General features: G+C 41.0%; 2 protein-coding genes across 15 annotated transcripts in view; one reads left to right on the plus strand and one right to left on the minus strand.

Annotated features, from left to right (window-relative positions):
• Nucleotides 1–18,109, minus strand: part of rap1gapb (RAP1 GTPase activating protein b) — a 129,192-nt gene that overhangs the window by 54,146 nt on the left and 56,937 nt on the right. For 2 of the 11 annotated variants that reach the window (XM_054785342.1, XM_054785340.1), the window contains exon 1: nucleotides 16,786–16,911. The exons of the other annotated variants lie outside the window; for them this stretch is intronic. The gene's annotated coding sequence lies outside the window, so the exon portion shown is untranslated. Of the gene's footprint in view, nucleotides 1–16,785; nucleotides 16,912–18,109 lie in introns of those variants that run through there. 11 annotated transcript variants of the gene reach the window in all.
• LOC129186754 (dual specificity tyrosine-phosphorylation-regulated kinase 4-like) lies at nucleotides 3,919–17,597 on the plus strand. 4 transcript variants are annotated; one of them, XM_054785346.1, is made up of 13 exons: nucleotides 3,919–4,120; nucleotides 5,823–5,996; nucleotides 6,919–6,982; nucleotides 7,078–7,247; nucleotides 7,326–7,462; nucleotides 8,315–8,455; nucleotides 8,530–8,668; nucleotides 11,515–11,584; nucleotides 11,662–11,834; nucleotides 11,909–11,969; nucleotides 12,049–12,151; nucleotides 12,231–12,307; nucleotides 14,262–17,597. In XM_054785346.1, the coding sequence occupies exons 1-13, from the start codon at nucleotides 3,989–3,991 to the stop codon at nucleotides 14,342–14,344; spliced, it is 1,524 nt and encodes a 507-aa protein (XP_054641321.1). In that variant the 5' UTR covers nucleotides 3,919–3,988; the 3' UTR covers nucleotides 14,345–17,597. The 4 variants fall into 4 exon arrangements, with proteins under 4 accessions (XP_054641321.1, XP_054641323.1, XP_054641322.1 ...); XM_054785347.1 differs by having other exon boundaries at nucleotides 3,971–4,120; nucleotides 5,698–5,996; XM_054785349.1 differs by lacking the exon at nucleotides 3,919–4,120 and adding an exon at nucleotides 4,933–5,008.

Below are 18,109 nucleotides of genomic sequence, written 5' to 3' on the forward strand. Positions count from 1 at the left end.
TTGGTGAACTGTTAAGAACTCTCTTGATTTTGGATGTAAAGTCGGCAGAGGTGCTAGCTGGAGTCAGAAGTCATATCATTTGTCAGCCTTCAAAGGAATCTCTTCAAATCTTTGGGAATTATTATTATTATTACCAAGAACCCTCTTGATTTTCGAGGATGTGTCATCAGAGACACGCTGCAGTTTACATCCTTAACTTATTTTAACACTTTTACATTGTATGACAGTCCAGATAATATAGGTTTGGCCACAGTTTGACTTTGCATCAGATGAATTCGCTTTACATTGTCTCCTATGGGGAAACGGTTTTGAACGATCATGATATAGAAATACACTGATACATTGCAGGAGAGGTGGGGTTAAGGCCCACCTTATACCATTTTGTCAAAGTGTCCTTGACCGCCATCACTCTTAGCCTTCTAATTGATGACTAATAATGCAACATTATGATATGGATGCTTGTACCGTGTATAATGGATACATCACAGCTATAATTGCCAACTAATTACCCCCAACCCTGGTCAATTGTGACACCACCTCTTCTTCACAGATGCTGCGTGCTCTCCTGAAGGGAATCATCTCATTACATGGATGATGTGGTGATCATTAGGTCCAAATGGAGCTAATAATCCAATAGAGAAGAGAAAGGCACTCTTCTAGTGTGCAAATTAATGCAAGTATCTTCTTTGGATGCTGCTGAATTGTGATCAGTGCAAGCACATCAAGCAAAAATAAAATCAACAGAGAATTGTGCAGATGAACTAGTTGCCATGCTGTGTCTCATGAATTCACATGACAGCAGCCAAGAGAGTGAAGAGAGAAACTAAAGCAGCGTGTCTTCTCCTCTCTGAACCCACGGCTGCTGCCAACAAGCTGCATCGTACATCTTCATTGGTTGGCCAGTCAAACCAAGCGTGGCTTATTTTTCACGGCCGTAAATTCTCTTTCACCTCTTGCTCCGCTGCTTCCAGCTGCAAGTTGTGTAAATGTGCGTTACCTAGCAACCAGATGAGTGCTAGCATTGGTGGAGGGAAGTGCGGTTGAACTCAACTACTGTTCCACTAAACATAAAACAGCATCCAAAGGTACTACATTATTCTGAGTATGTATAAACTGCACATCATACGGTACTATGCCATGGACAGCCACCGGGGGTGATGGGGAGATTGGATGTTCCTTGTCACCTTGCTAGAGGTCACATTTCAGTTCTAGAAGCTGGTGTTAAAAGTCGTATTGCGTCTTTTTGTGGATTTTCTTCTTTTTTTTTTTTTACCACTTGCAACTTTTTAACTGGTTGTTTTAAAACCATCCGTGAATGATCGTTACAGCAAGAATCCTATTGGTTTTAGATGCCATCTAGTTCAAAGTAGCTGAGGTCAGAGGTCATATTGCATATGCTGCTTTTTGACCAGTTTTAAGAGTTGAAAAACATTTGTGGTCTTGCCTTTTATTTGTGTATGAAACACTTGCACCCTATCCTTCTCCAGGAAAACTTCTGATACGTTCTTGTAAAAGTCTGATCACCTTCTGTTGAGTTTAGATATACGGTTGTCCCTCCTTTATCATGGCCAATTGGCTCCAGACCCTGATGACGATAAGTGAATTTCCATGAAGTAGGATTCAATATTAACAAACGGGATATTTTTGTCTGCGATTGGCTGGCACCCAGTCCAGGGTGTACCCAGCCTGTTGCCCGAAGTCAGCTGGGATAGGCTCCGGCATACCCCCGCGACCCTAATGAGGAGAAGCGGTATAGAAAATGGATGGATGGGATATTTTTGTACTTTTGTATTGAGCATAGAAAACCTGTTTATGACTTTCTTTTTTTTACCATTATCAGAGCCATGTAGACATGAAATAACACCCCTATAGTCACATTTACGCTCCTGTTACTCTTCACAACCACACTGCACAACACTAATGCGCAGGGTACAGGATCACTGTTCATATATACAGCAAGTTACCGAGCTAACTAGTTAGCCTCCAATTCAGTTATTGTAAACTTAAAGAAAGTGTTTCAAACAGAGTGGGAAAGAAGAACAAAGCAAGAAGCCAAAAACCTACCACTTCCGCACGGAGTGGGAGGACAACTTTTTTCAATTCTATCATGTCGGACATGCCAGGAGTGGCTCTATGCAGAATGTTAAGGTAATGTAATCTGTGTCTCATCAATGTCACAGTACTGATGCCTTGTGAGCACAATACTACATATGACTTGACTTGAAATATTTTTGGACTAATAATAGGCCATACTCATCTACAAAACAGCAACCATTTATTAATTTTTTTTTTTAAAGCAATAGAGCGAGGGAGCAATGTTTAACCGCAATGTAGCAAAGAACGACTGTATAATCCTCCATCTTGGCAAACTCATTCGTTCATTCAGCAGAGTATGAAAATAGGTATAAATAGGTATCTAATGCTGCTGTTAAAGAAATATGCAGTCTTTTCCTCTCTATGGAAGTACAGTAAGTGCTTCAGTGCATGACATTACTCTTATTTTATTGTCCGAGTGGCAAGAATAATGATGTCACACTTACAAGATGTCACTCTTACAAGACACAGGCTGTAGAAAGTCATGGTGTATAATACATTAAATGTTCCTGGCAAACATTCAGTGGCGGAGACATAAATTTTTCATTGGGGTGGCCAAGGTGAGACCATTACTCACATAGGGGTGGCAATAAGTTGATACCTGAAATGTCTAGATGGCCAGTGGGGTAGCCGGAGAGTGACGGTCACGCCTGGTCGGCCACTGCAAACATTATATTGGCGACATGCTGACAAACAGAAACAGTGCAGATGATAGGCCCAGTTTGCGCACTTAAGCCGAGAGGAGACTCGCCGCAGCCTCGTTTTAATGAGACCCTGTGTTTGATCGGGAAATTCAGCAATTTTTATTTAAAATGTTAAAAACAATTAAAATCCTGCAAAAAATAATTTTATAACACAGTTCAATGGATAAATATTAATATTCATAACTCTGTTGTTTTTTTCTCTGCTTCACCTGCCTCTCCTGACCACAACTGCCATAATCCATGCTAGTGGAAGGTGGGGTCAGAGGTACTGATCGGTTGGTGCTTTTCCTCCAAATCAAATGATTTTCTTTAAGCCTTCAACTTTATTATTCTACTGCATGTCCGGCCAGGAACCCTATTGATTTTGGATGCCATGCAGTCAGGTGGGGGGGGCGTCAGACGTCATATGTTGGTAATGTTTTCCATGTTTTACTGTCGTGTTTAGCCCTGCTCTGCCCTCGGGTGGTCAAGACATACTATGACATCCAAATAAACCCCTTCACTGTAGCCTGGGGTAAATGCATATTTTACTCATGTTATATTTGTTTAAAATCTCTGTGTGGAGTTTGCATGTTCTCCCCGTGCGTGCGTGGGTTTTCTCCGGGTACTCCGGCTTCTTCCCACATTCCAAAAACATGCATGTTAGGGTAATTGGCAACTCTAAATTGTCCATAGGTATGAATGTGAGTGTGAATGGTTGTTTGTCTATATGTGCCCTGCGATTGGCTGGCGACCAGTCCAGGCTGTACCCCGCCTGTTGCTTGAAGTCAGCTGGGATAGGCTCCAGCATACCCGCGACCCTAGTGAGGATAAGCGGCATAGAAAATGCATGGATGGATATTTGTTTAAAGACTACAATAATTATAATATTAATGGGGATATTAAATTCAATATGACCTTGCATGAATAATTTATCTGCCGATCAGTAAGTTACCACGGCAACAGCGTGAGAAACTATTAATCTGCACAGAATCTGCAGTTCGCCCCCACCCGCCCACTCCACTAAAAATTGCGTCACCAAAAAGTGCTGTTTTACCAAAACTTGTGATGTCACTGACGTGTTGGTCAATGCTGGAAACTCTTTCATGGGATTATGACGACACCGCGAGACTTTGTGACAAATTAAAGTGCAGGGCGGCGTCAGTCCTGACTTTAAAATAAACGAATCAAGTCGTGTGAGAAAGAAAGCGATGATGAATTTTGTGGACCAAAGTCCGCGCATTAAGAAGAGGCGCCTGGGATTTGAGACAGCAGCATCGGGGAAGATGCTGCCATCAGTCAGGCCTGATAGTGATAGACAAACTAATGAGCAACAAAACAAGGTTAGTTTGCCTCAACAATACCGTAGACTGATATAAGCAGCATACTCTTAAGTTGTACTAATGGAACCCTGACTTTTCTTTTTTTTTAAATACAAAAATAATGGTCATTTCATGAGTTGCAGAAATGAATTAATTTAACAATATGTTGTTATTGTGTCGTTCATTTGCATTGAGAGTTCTACCCTGGGAAACAGCTGTTATTTGGATAGACGCTGTTCATAAAGGAATGGTTATCAATATGGAATAATATATATGACACGTTCTCCAAGCCTGCAGATATCTTTACAAGGATATTCTATGTATATTAGGAAATTGTTAGTCGTGGGTGATGATTTAAAACTATATTAGGTGGGGTGGAGGGGACACGCGCCAACACTTGACACGGATATGGTTTTGAGTTTGTCTGCTATTAATTGTACACTCAGCAAAAATATAAATGCAAAGCTTTAGTTTTTGCTTTCATTTTTCGTGAGCTGAACTCAAAGATCTAAAACTTTTTCTATGTACACAAACGCCCTAGCTCTCTCTCAACTATTGTTCATAAATCTGTCTAATGGGCGCCACACACGGGAGGCGACATCGCCTCTACTTCATTCATTTTCAGTGGAACCTGCGCGATAGGGCGATTTATCGAGCCGTCGAGCCAAGAGACACGCGAAATTCGTGTGAAAGTTTGTGTTCGTGTCATCGCGCACACGCTGGCCTTGCGACGCGGTCCCATCGCTGTCGCCCAGTCGAGGACCAATCAGTTTCATTGATGGACCAATGAGCGGACAGGATGCTAATCAGTACGCTATACTTGCAGTGTTAGATTTCCCGAGCTATTTGACATTTCTAGAAAAAGAATATGGACATATAAAGAAAAAGCGGCCAGAGTAAACATATTGGGTAAGTTTACATTCATCCGAAAACCAGTCAGTATCTGGTGTGACCACCTTTTGCCTCAAGTATAAGTTGATCCAGAGCATCTTGGCTATCTTCAAAATGCCATCAATAAAATGCGTTCATGTTTGTTGTCCATAACATACATGCCTGCCCATACCATAACCCCGCTGCCACCATGGCCACTCCATCCACAACACAGGTGCATGTTACTGTATGGATGGCATTTTGAATGCACAGAGATACTGTGACCAGAGCCTGAGGCCAATTGTTGTTATTCATCCACAAGCATCACCTCATGTTGCAGCAGCATAATGCTGCAACGTGGCCAACCTAAGGCACACCTGTGCAACACAGTTATTGTACAGTTATCTTTTTACATGTTTTTGATGTGGAGGCGATTGAACACTGCAAAATGAAACATTTAAGTATATTTATGCAAGTTTTACCCAGCAGATTCAGAGAATGTGTCATAATTAGGAGCGTCATAAGATTATGTGTCACAAGACGTGGCATGATTAATATATTGCCATGTACATACGTGTCTGTTGTGCTCGTCTCTTGCCTCCAAACAGGCAGGAAGAGGTTCACTCTGCACTGGTTTCAGCACGTTGGCGTGCTTGTCGTATATTTTTAAAGATTTTTTTCATTGTACTTTCCTTATGTTAAAATCTCGTCTCATCTCGTTCTCGTAGACCCAATCTTGTGTCTCATCTCGTCCCATGAACCGAGTGTGGTCGTGACACCCCTAGTGTATTATAGGAAATACATTTAGACATTGTTGGTGCTGAGATGAACATTTCCGCATGAAAACATGCAGATCCCTCTCACCGCAAGAATCCTCAAGGAGCCTTTGAAGACAACCAAAAACACCCAAGCAGCCCATCATTGGCAAACCTCGCTGCCGTCAAACCCCGCACACAAAACAACCAAACTAGGGTTCCCGCAAATCCACATGACTCAGCAGAAGACAGTCTCCACACCTGCTCAACAGGTATGTGCTGAAAAAAGCCCCACCACAGCACTAATTCCATCCTTAATATGCTTTTTTTTTTCAACACGACACTTGGAAGCATGGCTAGAGGGAAAATTGACAAATATTTACGGGGACAAGGATGTGTTGACAATGCCAGCGCTAACTTTCCTAGCCACTCCAGCAATTCTTCACCTGCATAGTTTGGTAGTTGCATACTTCGAGCAAACCTTTTGATGTGACAATTTATTGTAAATACTCTAATAATGATTTGGCGTGCATGAGAAAGTGGAACGGAAAACGCAGCTCTCTTGGATCACGTGGTCTCTTATTAAGTTGCACAAAACAGCAGCAAAAGAAACATGTTTTAATAGACATAAGCAGCAAATTGCTCCGCCAGTATTAAAGCTGCTGTCTTTCATGGTTGGTACAGCAAGTGTAACGCACATGAGTAGCACAACCAACATTTAGGTAGGTAGGTAGTTAAAGCTGCTTGCTTACCTCACGTGATACTACAGATGTAGCTACTGTCATCTTGTGAAGTTAATGACAAGTACATCAGGTGGTTGCCTACAGCCACAGATGTTAATTGCAATTTTTTGGGCCCGGTGCTAATTAAAGACCCAGACGCTTATTCCATTTTGTAGTCCACACACCTGGTGACTATAGGACACCCAGCAGTTAACTGAATAGAGGCGTTAAATGGAGCATATACGGTATCATTTTGGCAGCCTGTTTAGGAAGCAAACTAGATGGACCTGAACTAATTGCGCACTCTGCCGGCTACTGCCAACAAGTGAATTTGCCTGGATTGTGTCAAAATGAAGAGACTATTACATTGTTGACATGAATGCTAGCTCAATTCTTCACAAATATATAGTCAAAAAAAGTGCTGTCCTTCATCTGTTACAGCTGAAGTTCTTAGTGTCAATTCTTTGTTCAGATAAACAAAAGCAGCTCCAAGAACAGAATCCTCACTTCCCAATCACAGGGCAGGACTCCTGAATGTAAGCGCCTCACAAAACAGTTATTTTCTCCTGATACCGTCAATGCATACTCGAGTAATTTCTATGAGCGACATACTGTGCTCTCTGATGCTCAGCGGTTCTCCGAGACACCAAGCGATGCCTGACGGCATACGAGCAGAACGAAATCAAAGAGTACCGACACGTGTGGTATGTCGGAGAGAAGGCCAAGAAACAACGACGTTTGAAAGAGGTCGTGTCAGAGGACGGCGAGTCATTTGATGACTCCAAAGGGTTCTACAAAGTGGTGAGTAGCCCACTTAATTGCAGATCATTTTGTGTTGTATTTTGAGTTGATGACAGAATGAATTGTTTTCATTGGCAGAGGGTTGGAGACCACCTGGCCTACCGCTTTGAGGTGATGGGGGTGATGGGATCTGGACTTGCAGGAAAGGTGCTCAAATGCAAGGATCACAAGACCATGGCGCTTGTCGCCATCAAGGTCTTTCGAAACACGACCGAGTAAGACATCACTGTACCAATACATTGACAACAAACATGAACAAAAACACCATTATGATGATGTACAGTCTGTTTTCCTGTAATGTTGTCTGCTAAAAAAAAAACACATTCTAGGTCAAATTTATGAGTGAAAATACTTCTTTCGTCACAGGTTGTTTAAAAGTACATCACATTACTGTCCAGCATGTACAGTAATCAGTGACTTTCCGCCAAGTAGGATTCCTTATTTATAAAGCAATATTTTTGTAGTTAGAGCACAGAAAACCTGCTTACAACCTTTTAAATACGGTTTTTAACATTAGAGCCCTCTAGACATAAAACAAAGAACCCTATACACCTTTACGCTTTGTATTACCTACTATAGGTACATAATAAGAGTATATGAGGCATTTGAGATCTAAATAAGACTCGAGCTTGTGGGTGCTGATGAGTGAGTCACAGGTGGGCAGGAAGTCAAATCGGGAGTTGAGTTTCATTTTGCTATGGGTTATGGCTGCAACAGTAGCCAGTGTTTTTATTAGGGACTTTTATTATTGTATATAATATATTGTATGCAATATATCAGACCTACAATAAAAGCCTGTTGGTCCGGCGATCAAGTCTGGTGATTGTCTCACCGAACATTACAGTGACATTACTGACACCGAGTGACCCGTGTAGAATATTACCTGAGAGTTAAGCAGCGAAGTTCCAACCGCGTAAATGGGAGCCATTCAAATTGTATCTCCAAAAATTAGTTTTTGTTTCTGGACAAATGAAATTTCTGGGATACATGCTTTTCATTCAGCAGTAAACTTTTAGTGTCTAGTGTACATTGTTTTGGCAGTGCAGTGAGAATGTTTCTATTTCCAGAGGTCATAAGCTTGCACAGACAGAGTTAGACAATCTAAAGACCTTGCAGCGGCTAGACAAGACCAACAAAGCCAACATGGTCCACATGAAGGAGCACTTCTACTTTCGTAACCACCTGTGTATCACGTTTGAGCTTTTTGAGTGAGTTGAAGCCTACTCGATCACTCTACTCTTCCTTTATGTCCAAGTAACATTGGCGTCTTCTCTCCTGTTAGAAAGGACCTCCATAAAGCCTTAGTAGAAAGCAAACTGCGGCGACTCTGTGAGGCCGACATCAGGAAATACGCCATTGATGTGCTCAAGTGTCTGAAAGTGCTCAAAGACATGCAGCTCATCCATGGCGACCTGAAGCCAGTAAGTAAATACTGGCCATTATACTTATTTTTGTTTGAAAGTAAATACCTTTTTTGCCTTCAACATTCCTAAAAAATAAAACATGGCTGCAAGACATTCTTCAGTAAAATGGTTGAATATATGCTGATCCCTCCATATTAATAGAGCAGGCCGGTATAGGCTAGTTTAACCATACATTAGCATAAACAACTGTGGCCGTAGGCAGTTAAATAATAATGAGATATAATAGTTTTGTGAAAAAGCGTCTACCCCCTTCCTGATATGTTATTTTTTGCAGGTTTGTCACACTTAAATGTTTCAGATAATTGCATTTAAATATTAGTCAATGACAACACAACTGAATACAAAATGCAGTTTTTAAATGACTTTATTATTAAGGGAGAAAATATCTCCAAACCTACACGGCCCCGTGTGAAGAAGTGATTGCCCCCCTGTTAAAACATAACTGACATTAATTGAGATGTATCAGTCTGGAAAAGGTTATAAAGTAATTTCTGAAGTTTTGGAGCTCCAGTGAACCACAATTATCCAAAAATGGCAAAAACATGGAACAGTTTTGAGCCTTCCCAGGAGTGGCCGGCCAACCAAAATTACCACAAAATTGCAGCGACGACTCATCTAAGAGGTCACAAAATACCCCACAAGAACATGCAAAGAACTGCAGGTCTCACTTGCTTCAGTTAAGGTCAGTGTTCATGATCCAAAACACACCAGCAAGTCCACCTCTGAATGGCTGAAGAAAAACAAAATGAAGACGAAGTGGCCTAGTCAAAATCCTGACCTGAATCCTATTGAAATGCTGTGGCATGACCTTAAAAAGGCGGATCATGATCGAAAACCCTCCAATGTGGCTGAATTACAACAATTCTGCAATGATGAGTGGGCCAAAATTCCTCCACAGCGCTGGAAGAGAGTCATTGCAAGTTATTGCAAACGCTTGATTGCAGTTGTTGCTGCTAAGGGTGGTCCAACCAGTTATTAGGTTTAGGGGGCAATCACTTTTTCACACAGGGCCATTTTTTTCTCCCTTAATACAAAGTGTCATTTAAAAACTGAATTTTGTGTTCAGTTGTGTTGTCATTGACTAATAATTAAATTTGTTTGATGTAAAACATCAAGTGTGACAAACATGCAAAAAAAAAAAAGCGGGAAGAAATCAGGAAGGGGGCAAACACTTTTTCACACCACTGTACACGTAAGATTTAATTTCCACAAGATGCAGTAGGTGCATTTGATGTAGTTTCAAGCAGCTTAATCTACCTCTGCATGCGCTTTAAAGTGTTGGTTGCGCCACTCAACTGTCAGTGTGGCTGCCCATTGTGTGACAGAATTAACCCACCAGTGCTATTCATGCTGATGGAGCAGTTTGCTCCTTTCCAATATTACAACACTGGTTCTGTTGCTGCTATACTGTGCAATATTCAGGTGGTCCTCAGGTTACGTTCAAGTTCCATTTCTGGCTAGATCTTATACCTAAATTATACCGAAATTAACTCTTAAATCATTGAAACTGTACACGGAACACACGAGGGACATACAATACATTCACAAAATAGTAAATACTAGACATAAATGAAAAAAAGTTGAAGTGTTGTTTTGGCGTAGCTGCTGCTGACAGTAGCGTGTTTTGTTTTTGTAAGAACAACCATCTCCTCATCTTAATTACAAAGTCTGGGTAGACGTTATAAAACAATCTTTTGTTGTTTGCTAAATACAAGGCAGAAGAGTCCTGATTGTTCTGTCAGGTTTGTTATTTTATTTTATTTATTTTTTTATTTTCTATTTTATTTTATTTTATTTTATTTTATTTTTTATTTAATTAATTAAATTTTTTTTATTTATTTATTTTTATTTATTTATTTTTTTTTTTTTTATAATTTTTTTTGTTGTGTTTAAAAAAAAAAAAAAAAAAAGCTTTGTTTTTATTTATTTATTTATTTATTTAGTATTGTCATCATTATTATCATTATTATGAATGTTCTCTCTTTTTTGGGGGGGGGATGTGTTATTATGTGTTATTCTGACTATCACTGAAAACATGACATGGAATCCAGGAAGTGAACTACATGTACTGTATTAGATGTAGAATGGATGGGGGGTAGGATTAAATAAGCTTTACTTCTTCCTACTCCTTTTGGACATGTGGAACTGTCAAAGAATGATTCACGAGATGTATTCCATTGTAACATTCATGTTCAAATAAACTAAACCAAACCAAAAAAAAAAAAAAAATCTTTATCTTTAATGATGGTCGCAACAGTCTACTGCAGAGAGAAGTGTGGCTGCACATTGTGAATTTTTCTGCCGTAGCTACTTCATGAGCAAGTCTCATGGTTACAGACCAAAACGAGGTTTTTAATTTATGGCAGCGCGTACATACCCACGAAAGGTCGTAAGCTATGGACCACCTGTAGTTGACCAATGACCATGTGCTCCTTTCCGCTTTCTCATGCACTCCAAATAATTAAAGTTATCAAAATGAACTTTGCATAAAAAACAGCCTCTCTCCAGTCGTCGCCTGCTTCCAATTATTGCCCTGTAATCTTTGCGGTTTAGATAAATAAATTCCCCAGCAGCAATTTAAGTATTTACTGTATTTCCAAATGCTGCATTTCTACTTTAACATCAAACAACATCATGTAAATAGCAAATATGGTGGGTCCAAAGATAGAACCTTGGGGGACCGGTGGACTATTAACCATTTTGACATGCGGCAACCTTGTAGAAAACATGATAAATCATTTCAGGTGTTCACAAATGAGGTTTTAGAGAAAACTAATAAATATATTTGAAATATGGAAAACAAAGAATAAGGACACTGGTGAAATGCTCTATGGATCTTTCAGGAAAACATCCTATTGGACAAAGAAAACAATGCAGCAGTGAGTGACTTTGGTGGGAGCATCTTCATAAGAGGTGAGACACGGTGACCCCTATAATGGAGACATTTTACATGGAGACATGCAGTATGAAATGCATCTCTTGTCCCACAGGTCGGCCCACCAATCAGACACTAGCCTACATGGCTCCAGAGCGTCTGGTTGGCAAATGTTGCACCACAGCCTCGGACATGTGGAGCCTTGGCTGCACGCTGGCTGAGCTGGACTGGGGATTATTTCTCTTTAAAGGCAAAGACAAAGCAGACATTTTTAACTGCATAACAAGGGTAATAACCAATACTAATTTAATTCTCTGGACTGTTGTTGTTTCTAGGTTAATGACTGTGACTGTTTACTCTAGGTGCTCGGTCTTCCTCCTGTTGACTTGCAGGCTGCAGCGAGTAAAAAAAACTACTGCATCGGTGAGCAAAAGGTTTAAAGAACTATTTCTCCTCACCTTGGGGGCAGGAATGTTATCATGATTGATTACTTGTGATACAGAGAGCTCGGACGCAGACGACAAAAACCAACCAAAGAACCCTCTGGCCATGAGACTGAAGTCTAAAAATCCAAAGTTTCTGGATTTCATTGGCTGCTGTCTCGAGTAGGTTGACCCTCCTTGAGAAAAAATACACAGGACATTCTGAAGAACATCCATGAAATGATTGTGTATCATTGATCAGATATGACACAACAAAGCGACTAACTCCAGAGAAGGCTTTGCGGCACCCATGGATCAAACAAGCAACCAAACATTCATGTGAGTCCACTATAACACACATCACTGCTTCTATATCGATCATATTCATAATAACTGCTAAAAAATGATTTTTCTTGGTCAGTGAGTTCAGCACTTGGACGTGGACTCAAGTAGCTCAACTTTATCTTAATAAATTACCAAGATTGATCTTGGGTGGGATTTCTATATGAAATATGAACATTTTTCAAGAGAGAATCTGTCTTTGGTCTCATCTGTATGCAGATGAGTAATAATGCTGCATTCAAGGCTGTTGGAAAATAGGAGGCCTGATAGGCTCGATCTCAAAGTTCTTGTTCAAAGTAAACAACAAACAGTGCTGATGACCTTGTCAAGCATGTACAGTGGAACCTCGGTGAGCGCCATTAATCCGTTCCAGAAGGCTCGACTAAAACAAATCCAAATGAAAATCAATGCATATAAATGATGAATGAAAAGAGTAAATGAACATTTAACATCACTTTTACCTTGATTGAAGACGTGATTGTCGGCGTCTTTGGCCTGTTTAGACTGATGATGAGGTGAAATTACTTGGAGTCATTTTGGAGTATAAGCCAACAAAATATCAGGACTGTTGACTGGGGTAAGTCATGCCAGTTGAAATATTCAGATATTATGTTGGCGTGTCGGCTTATCACTTCTGGTAACATGACGGAGACGTTTTCAGCGACAAGCCGGCATTTTCAGATTTTCCCACACTGGAAGCCGTTTTGAAAAAATACCATTTCAGGGCGCCCAGAGCACCGTTTCTGTGTGGATGAAAGACTAAAACAATAAAATACTTTGCCATTTTGACCTGAAAACTTATTTGTGTGGACAGCCCCTCAGTTGTAGGCAATCCTCAACTTTGCCAGTACAAACTCTGAAGACTTGGGAGTGCAGCCCATTGTACTTTGTCAAGGGTCTGCCATTTTTGAATGAACTCATCCATCCATCATCTATGCCGCTTATCCTCATTAGGGTCGCAGATATTCTGGAGCCTATCCTAGCTGACTTAGTGCGAGAGGCGGATGGGTTGCCAGTCAATCACAGGGCACATATAGACAACTATTCATACTCACATTCATACCTATGGACAATTTAGAGTCTCCAATTAACCTAACATGCATGTTTTTGGAATGTGGAAGGAAACCGGAGTACCCGGAGAAAACCCACGCACGCACGGGGAGAACATGCAAACTCCACACAGAGAAGCCCAACGGAGATTCAAACCCAGGTCTTCCCGATCCATTGACTGTGCCACCGTGCGCCTTCTGAATGAACCTTGATATTTATTTAAAACTATTTTTTTTAATGCCCGTTTAGGCCGCAAACTACTGTGATTGCTCCACTCAACACTTCAAGTCAAGCCAAGTCTCAAATTACAAATAACCAGCAGTATCTCTTAATTAGTCCCGGGCCAAAAAACATGCTGTGGACAACCTCCTGATTTAGTTCTTTAGTTGCTGCATTCAAAGTATCATGAGAAGTCAACATCCAGCAGCTTTATCTACCTCTACATGCGCTTTAAAATATTGGATACGCTACTCAGTTGTTGGTGTGAAACTCATGCGTGCAGGTTGCTCTTTATTGCTATTACAACATTGGTTTTGTCACCGCTGTGTTGCGCAATATGCGTAAATGAATGTGGTCAAAAAGAGGTACGTTTTGCTTCCCACTTTCTCATGCATTTCAAATCATTAAAGTTAAGTTTTCAAATTTTGAAAATATCTTTCAATGAACGCCCGGTCCTCTTGGCGGTTTATGTAATAAATGCCCGGCTATGATGAGTGTTTAGGATAGGTGGGCCAACTTCTGGTTGATGCCAATGGACTCCCATTGCTTCAAACTGAAGACAAAACAATTGTGTTGACAAGAATATTAGCTCAAGCTACACAGGTATGACCTAGCCACAGGTAGAACCTGATAGTGCTTAACCTGTCTTCAAAATGTCTTTTTTTTGTGTTTGTCCGCTCAGATAACAAACCGACTATAAGCAGCTTACTGAAGAGAGAGAAGATTCCACCACCGATGTTGCAGCCAACCACACTTTACAAATGACACAAGGATGTCAGACCAGACGCCCGCTTGACGACCAGCTTTTTTTATGTATAGGAAAAATTGACAGATGCAAAATAATTGCAGAAAAAAAATGCATGCTTGTCCAATGACTCATCATCATCATCAACTTTATTTCAGACACATACAGTCCATGGTCCGTAGAACATTCAAAACACATCACCAACACGACACGGTAAAAGATGGCTATCCCTTGCTGTATAGGTTAAGGTGCCAGTGTTTCCAGAAACTACAAAAGAACATTTAGCATATTGCTGTTTTTCCTCTTAAAATGTAGCTCTTCCTTAACCACTGGCAAGAAAGGCTACTGAAAAACAGCAAGTCCTCAGTTGTTCACTTAGTAGCAGCCCCTTATGTTTTAAGCTTGTCTCTCGTCAGCAGAAAGTTGCCAAGATGAACACAAAGCCTTGGAAAGTAAATCCTAATTCCGCGTGTTTCCTGCTTAGACTGTTGGGTCATTAACTCAGTGATAAGAATCCTGGCTTTTATGTCGACCAATCGTGGCCAAGTGTGTGTGTGTGTTGCGGCTGCAGATGAGGTTGCGAAACGCTGAATGTGCCACCAAGTGAATTTAAAACACAAATGTAATTAGGATGGTGGATCGGCGCTACTTCTGTGGAGCACAGCAAAGGCCCTCACTCCCCCCCCCCCCCGCCCCCCCCCCTCCCCCAACCCCATTGTAATTGTATTGATTGTGATCTTTAATGAGATGCTGATGAATGGACCTGTTTCAATGTTATCAGATGACGTTAATTACGTGTTCCATTTATCGTTAGCACCTTATCAGGCCTCGTGTGGCGTAAGTCTGACCAGCACATGCAAGAGTCCAATGGGCCCTCAAGTTCCCAATGAGTCTGAAGTCGAAAAACATCTCCCCAGACCAGATCAGGTTCTGCTGCAGATTTGGCTGTTGCTATTGATGGCAAAAAAGTGAGCCATAGAATAGGGAATGCAACATTCCTTTGGCTTTTTGGAAAGCCACCATTCATGGAAAAGATAGTAATAACTTGAGAACAGGAAATGCAACATGACAGAAGTGGGACACACGTCTATCATGGCTGTTTAGTACAATATGGCTGAAGCTCCAGAAGGAAGTCTTAAATACAAATGTGTAGTTGAGGTGCCGCTATGTATCAAAAATAAATGGACATGTATTATGAGCTCCATCTTAAAGGTCAGGTTTCATCAGGGAAACCCAACCATTGTGTAACTATCGCCGACCCAAGGCCACATGCAGTGCAAAAATGACTAATGCATGTGTAGCGTCGCTAAAGATGCAGCGCGTTCTTTGGCAAATAGCAGGAAGCCGCAGGCAGCACAGGAAGTCAGACATCATCGCATCAAGGTCCTCTATGCTACTATAGGCTTGTTTATTAATGGAAGACTAACTTAAGTCCATTAGAGCAAAAAAGCTTTGTCAGAATGACAATATCCTAAATACTCAACACCGTAGCAGCCTTGTTCGTCTAAACACACCTGCATGAGCTGAAGAACATTACTATGCAGCGTCACTCAGTTCTCTTTGATCACACATTTTGTCTCAAGGTTCCACAATAGTGACTTGGTGTGTTGGTCTTGCTGTAAGTGTTGCTGCTGCAAAAGTGCTTTGCTGAAGCCCTTCTGCAAACACCATCTTGTGTGTGAGCCTTAATGCTAATGAGCATCCATGCTTGTGTCCGACTGCATGCGTCAAAGAGCTATTGTGCACTTTATGCACTTTTTACACTAACACTGCACTTGTCCAAGGTAGTGGATGCCATATATCAACGTGAGAAAAAGTAGTTAGCATAGTAGCTAGCATAGCTATGTGAGCCACAGTGGTAACATCACACATTTTAACAGCAACATGCTAGGGTAGCCTATTCACTAGACAAAATGATCAAGCCTACAGCTCCCGATTGAGATTGAAGCTGCATTTTAAGATGTGTAGTGAAGCCTTTTCATTTTTACAAGCTGTCCTCCCTGAAATGGTGGGTGTATAAATGGAGCGGGTTCATCCAGGGAACGCTCATCGGTCAGAGGTTATGTCTAATGTGTAATATCCACTATGGAAGGAAGCGGGAGCTTATAGAGCTAGATTTCTTTTAAACAGGCTTTAGCGACACATTACTGTTACTGTAGTTACTACAAAGTCACTTTTGCAAAATAAGGGACTTTAAAAAGCGGTGTTCAAGCCTCACAGTCACCCAGAAAAAGCTTTGCAGGTCTGCTTAGTGGCGAGCAACTAATCTAATCAAGCTCAGTGTCTTGATGCACAGTGAAAGCGGAGTCATTTACCAGAGAGGCCATTCAAGACACTTCCTGTCAGGATGAGTCGAATCAGACATGGAAAGTTGGGATGCACATGAACACAACACGTAGCTTAGCCATCAGTTTTTATAATTTGCATTTGCATCTATGAGCAAAATTCAAGCCACCCTTACCTGCACGCTGCGCCGCATCATTTCAATCTACAGTCCGCTCGCTGTGTGCGACTCGCAATCGTCCCAACACCTGCTGTTGGAGATGCTCTCTCTCACATGATGCGGAGAGCATCCCTCCCCTCTCTTCCCTCCCTCACTCACAGACCGCCTTCCAGAGCCTCCCACTGCTCTGCAATTCTCCTTCATCCATGTGCATGACTATTTTGGGAAGAGCACAATCACTGCTCCTTGCGTCCCCCCCTTTGTTATGATCCCTATTTGCTCACTGACGGTGCTTGTCAATCTCAAGTGCTATCAGAAAAAAGTACTATCAAACCTCCTAAATGGGGCTATTAGACTGATACTAGTTAGAGCAAGATGTCAAAGGCTGCAGATTTCCTCACCCATTCACTTAGAATGTCGCACATAGCTTGTTCAAGCACACTGGTGTGTCTATGCATATTTTTGTGTGATATTTTGGGAGGCAACACAAGATGTTCTTACTCATCCGGTAGAGCTCAATATGCTACTTTGCAACCCACACATGATTCACCATTACAAGTCCTGCCAAAATCCCGCGGATGGAGACAAGAACTACTGAACAGCAAAGCAACGCAAATTGGTACTTGTTTATTGTTTATTTGATTATGGTTTAGTTTTATTTTGAACATGCTTTGCGCATGTCCGAAAAGGAGTAGGAAGAGCTCATTGGCGAGCAGGAAGTGACGTCGGGGGTTAAGAGTTGAGTTTTAGCTTGGCGTGGGTTATGCCCGCAACAGGAGCCCCGTGTTGGGAATTATTGTGCCTGTTGTGAGATAATTCAAACCTGCAATAAAAGCCTGTTGTTCAGCATGTCTGGTGCTTGTGTGTCTCACGGAACATTACAGTAACATTAATGACACCTGGTGACCAGTGTAGAATACTTAATATAATCTCAACGTCTTTGAATGCATTTTCTGAATGCCTTATATTTGTATTTTACTTCATTTAACCCATTTTTATACTTTATTTAGGCAAAAAATATGTACAATTTGCTTAAATATGCATATTTTTGACTTTATAACAGGCTGTATTCAACCACAAAACAGCATGAGCTAGTAATATATATTTTTAAAAAACGTGATAGATTGAAGCCACGAAGTTTTAAGTGCCAAGTAGCGAGGGATTACTGTACTTCTATTTATATTGTCTACACTGTCAAATCCAATTAGTTAACCTTACTTTAAAAAAGCATGCAAACTGATTGCCTTGAAAAAACAAAGTAAACTATAGCCATAGTTGACTACAAGTACAATAGATGTTTGTGTTGTACGTACAAAGGATTTAAGTAAGTACTCAGTACTCA

Source organism: Dunckerocampus dactyliophorus, chromosome 8 (genome assembly GCF_027744805.1).
Source record: "Dunckerocampus dactyliophorus isolate RoL2022-P2 chromosome 8, RoL_Ddac_1.1, whole genome shotgun sequence".
Lineage (NCBI taxonomy): Eukaryota > Metazoa > Chordata > Actinopteri > Syngnathiformes > Syngnathidae > Dunckerocampus > Dunckerocampus dactyliophorus.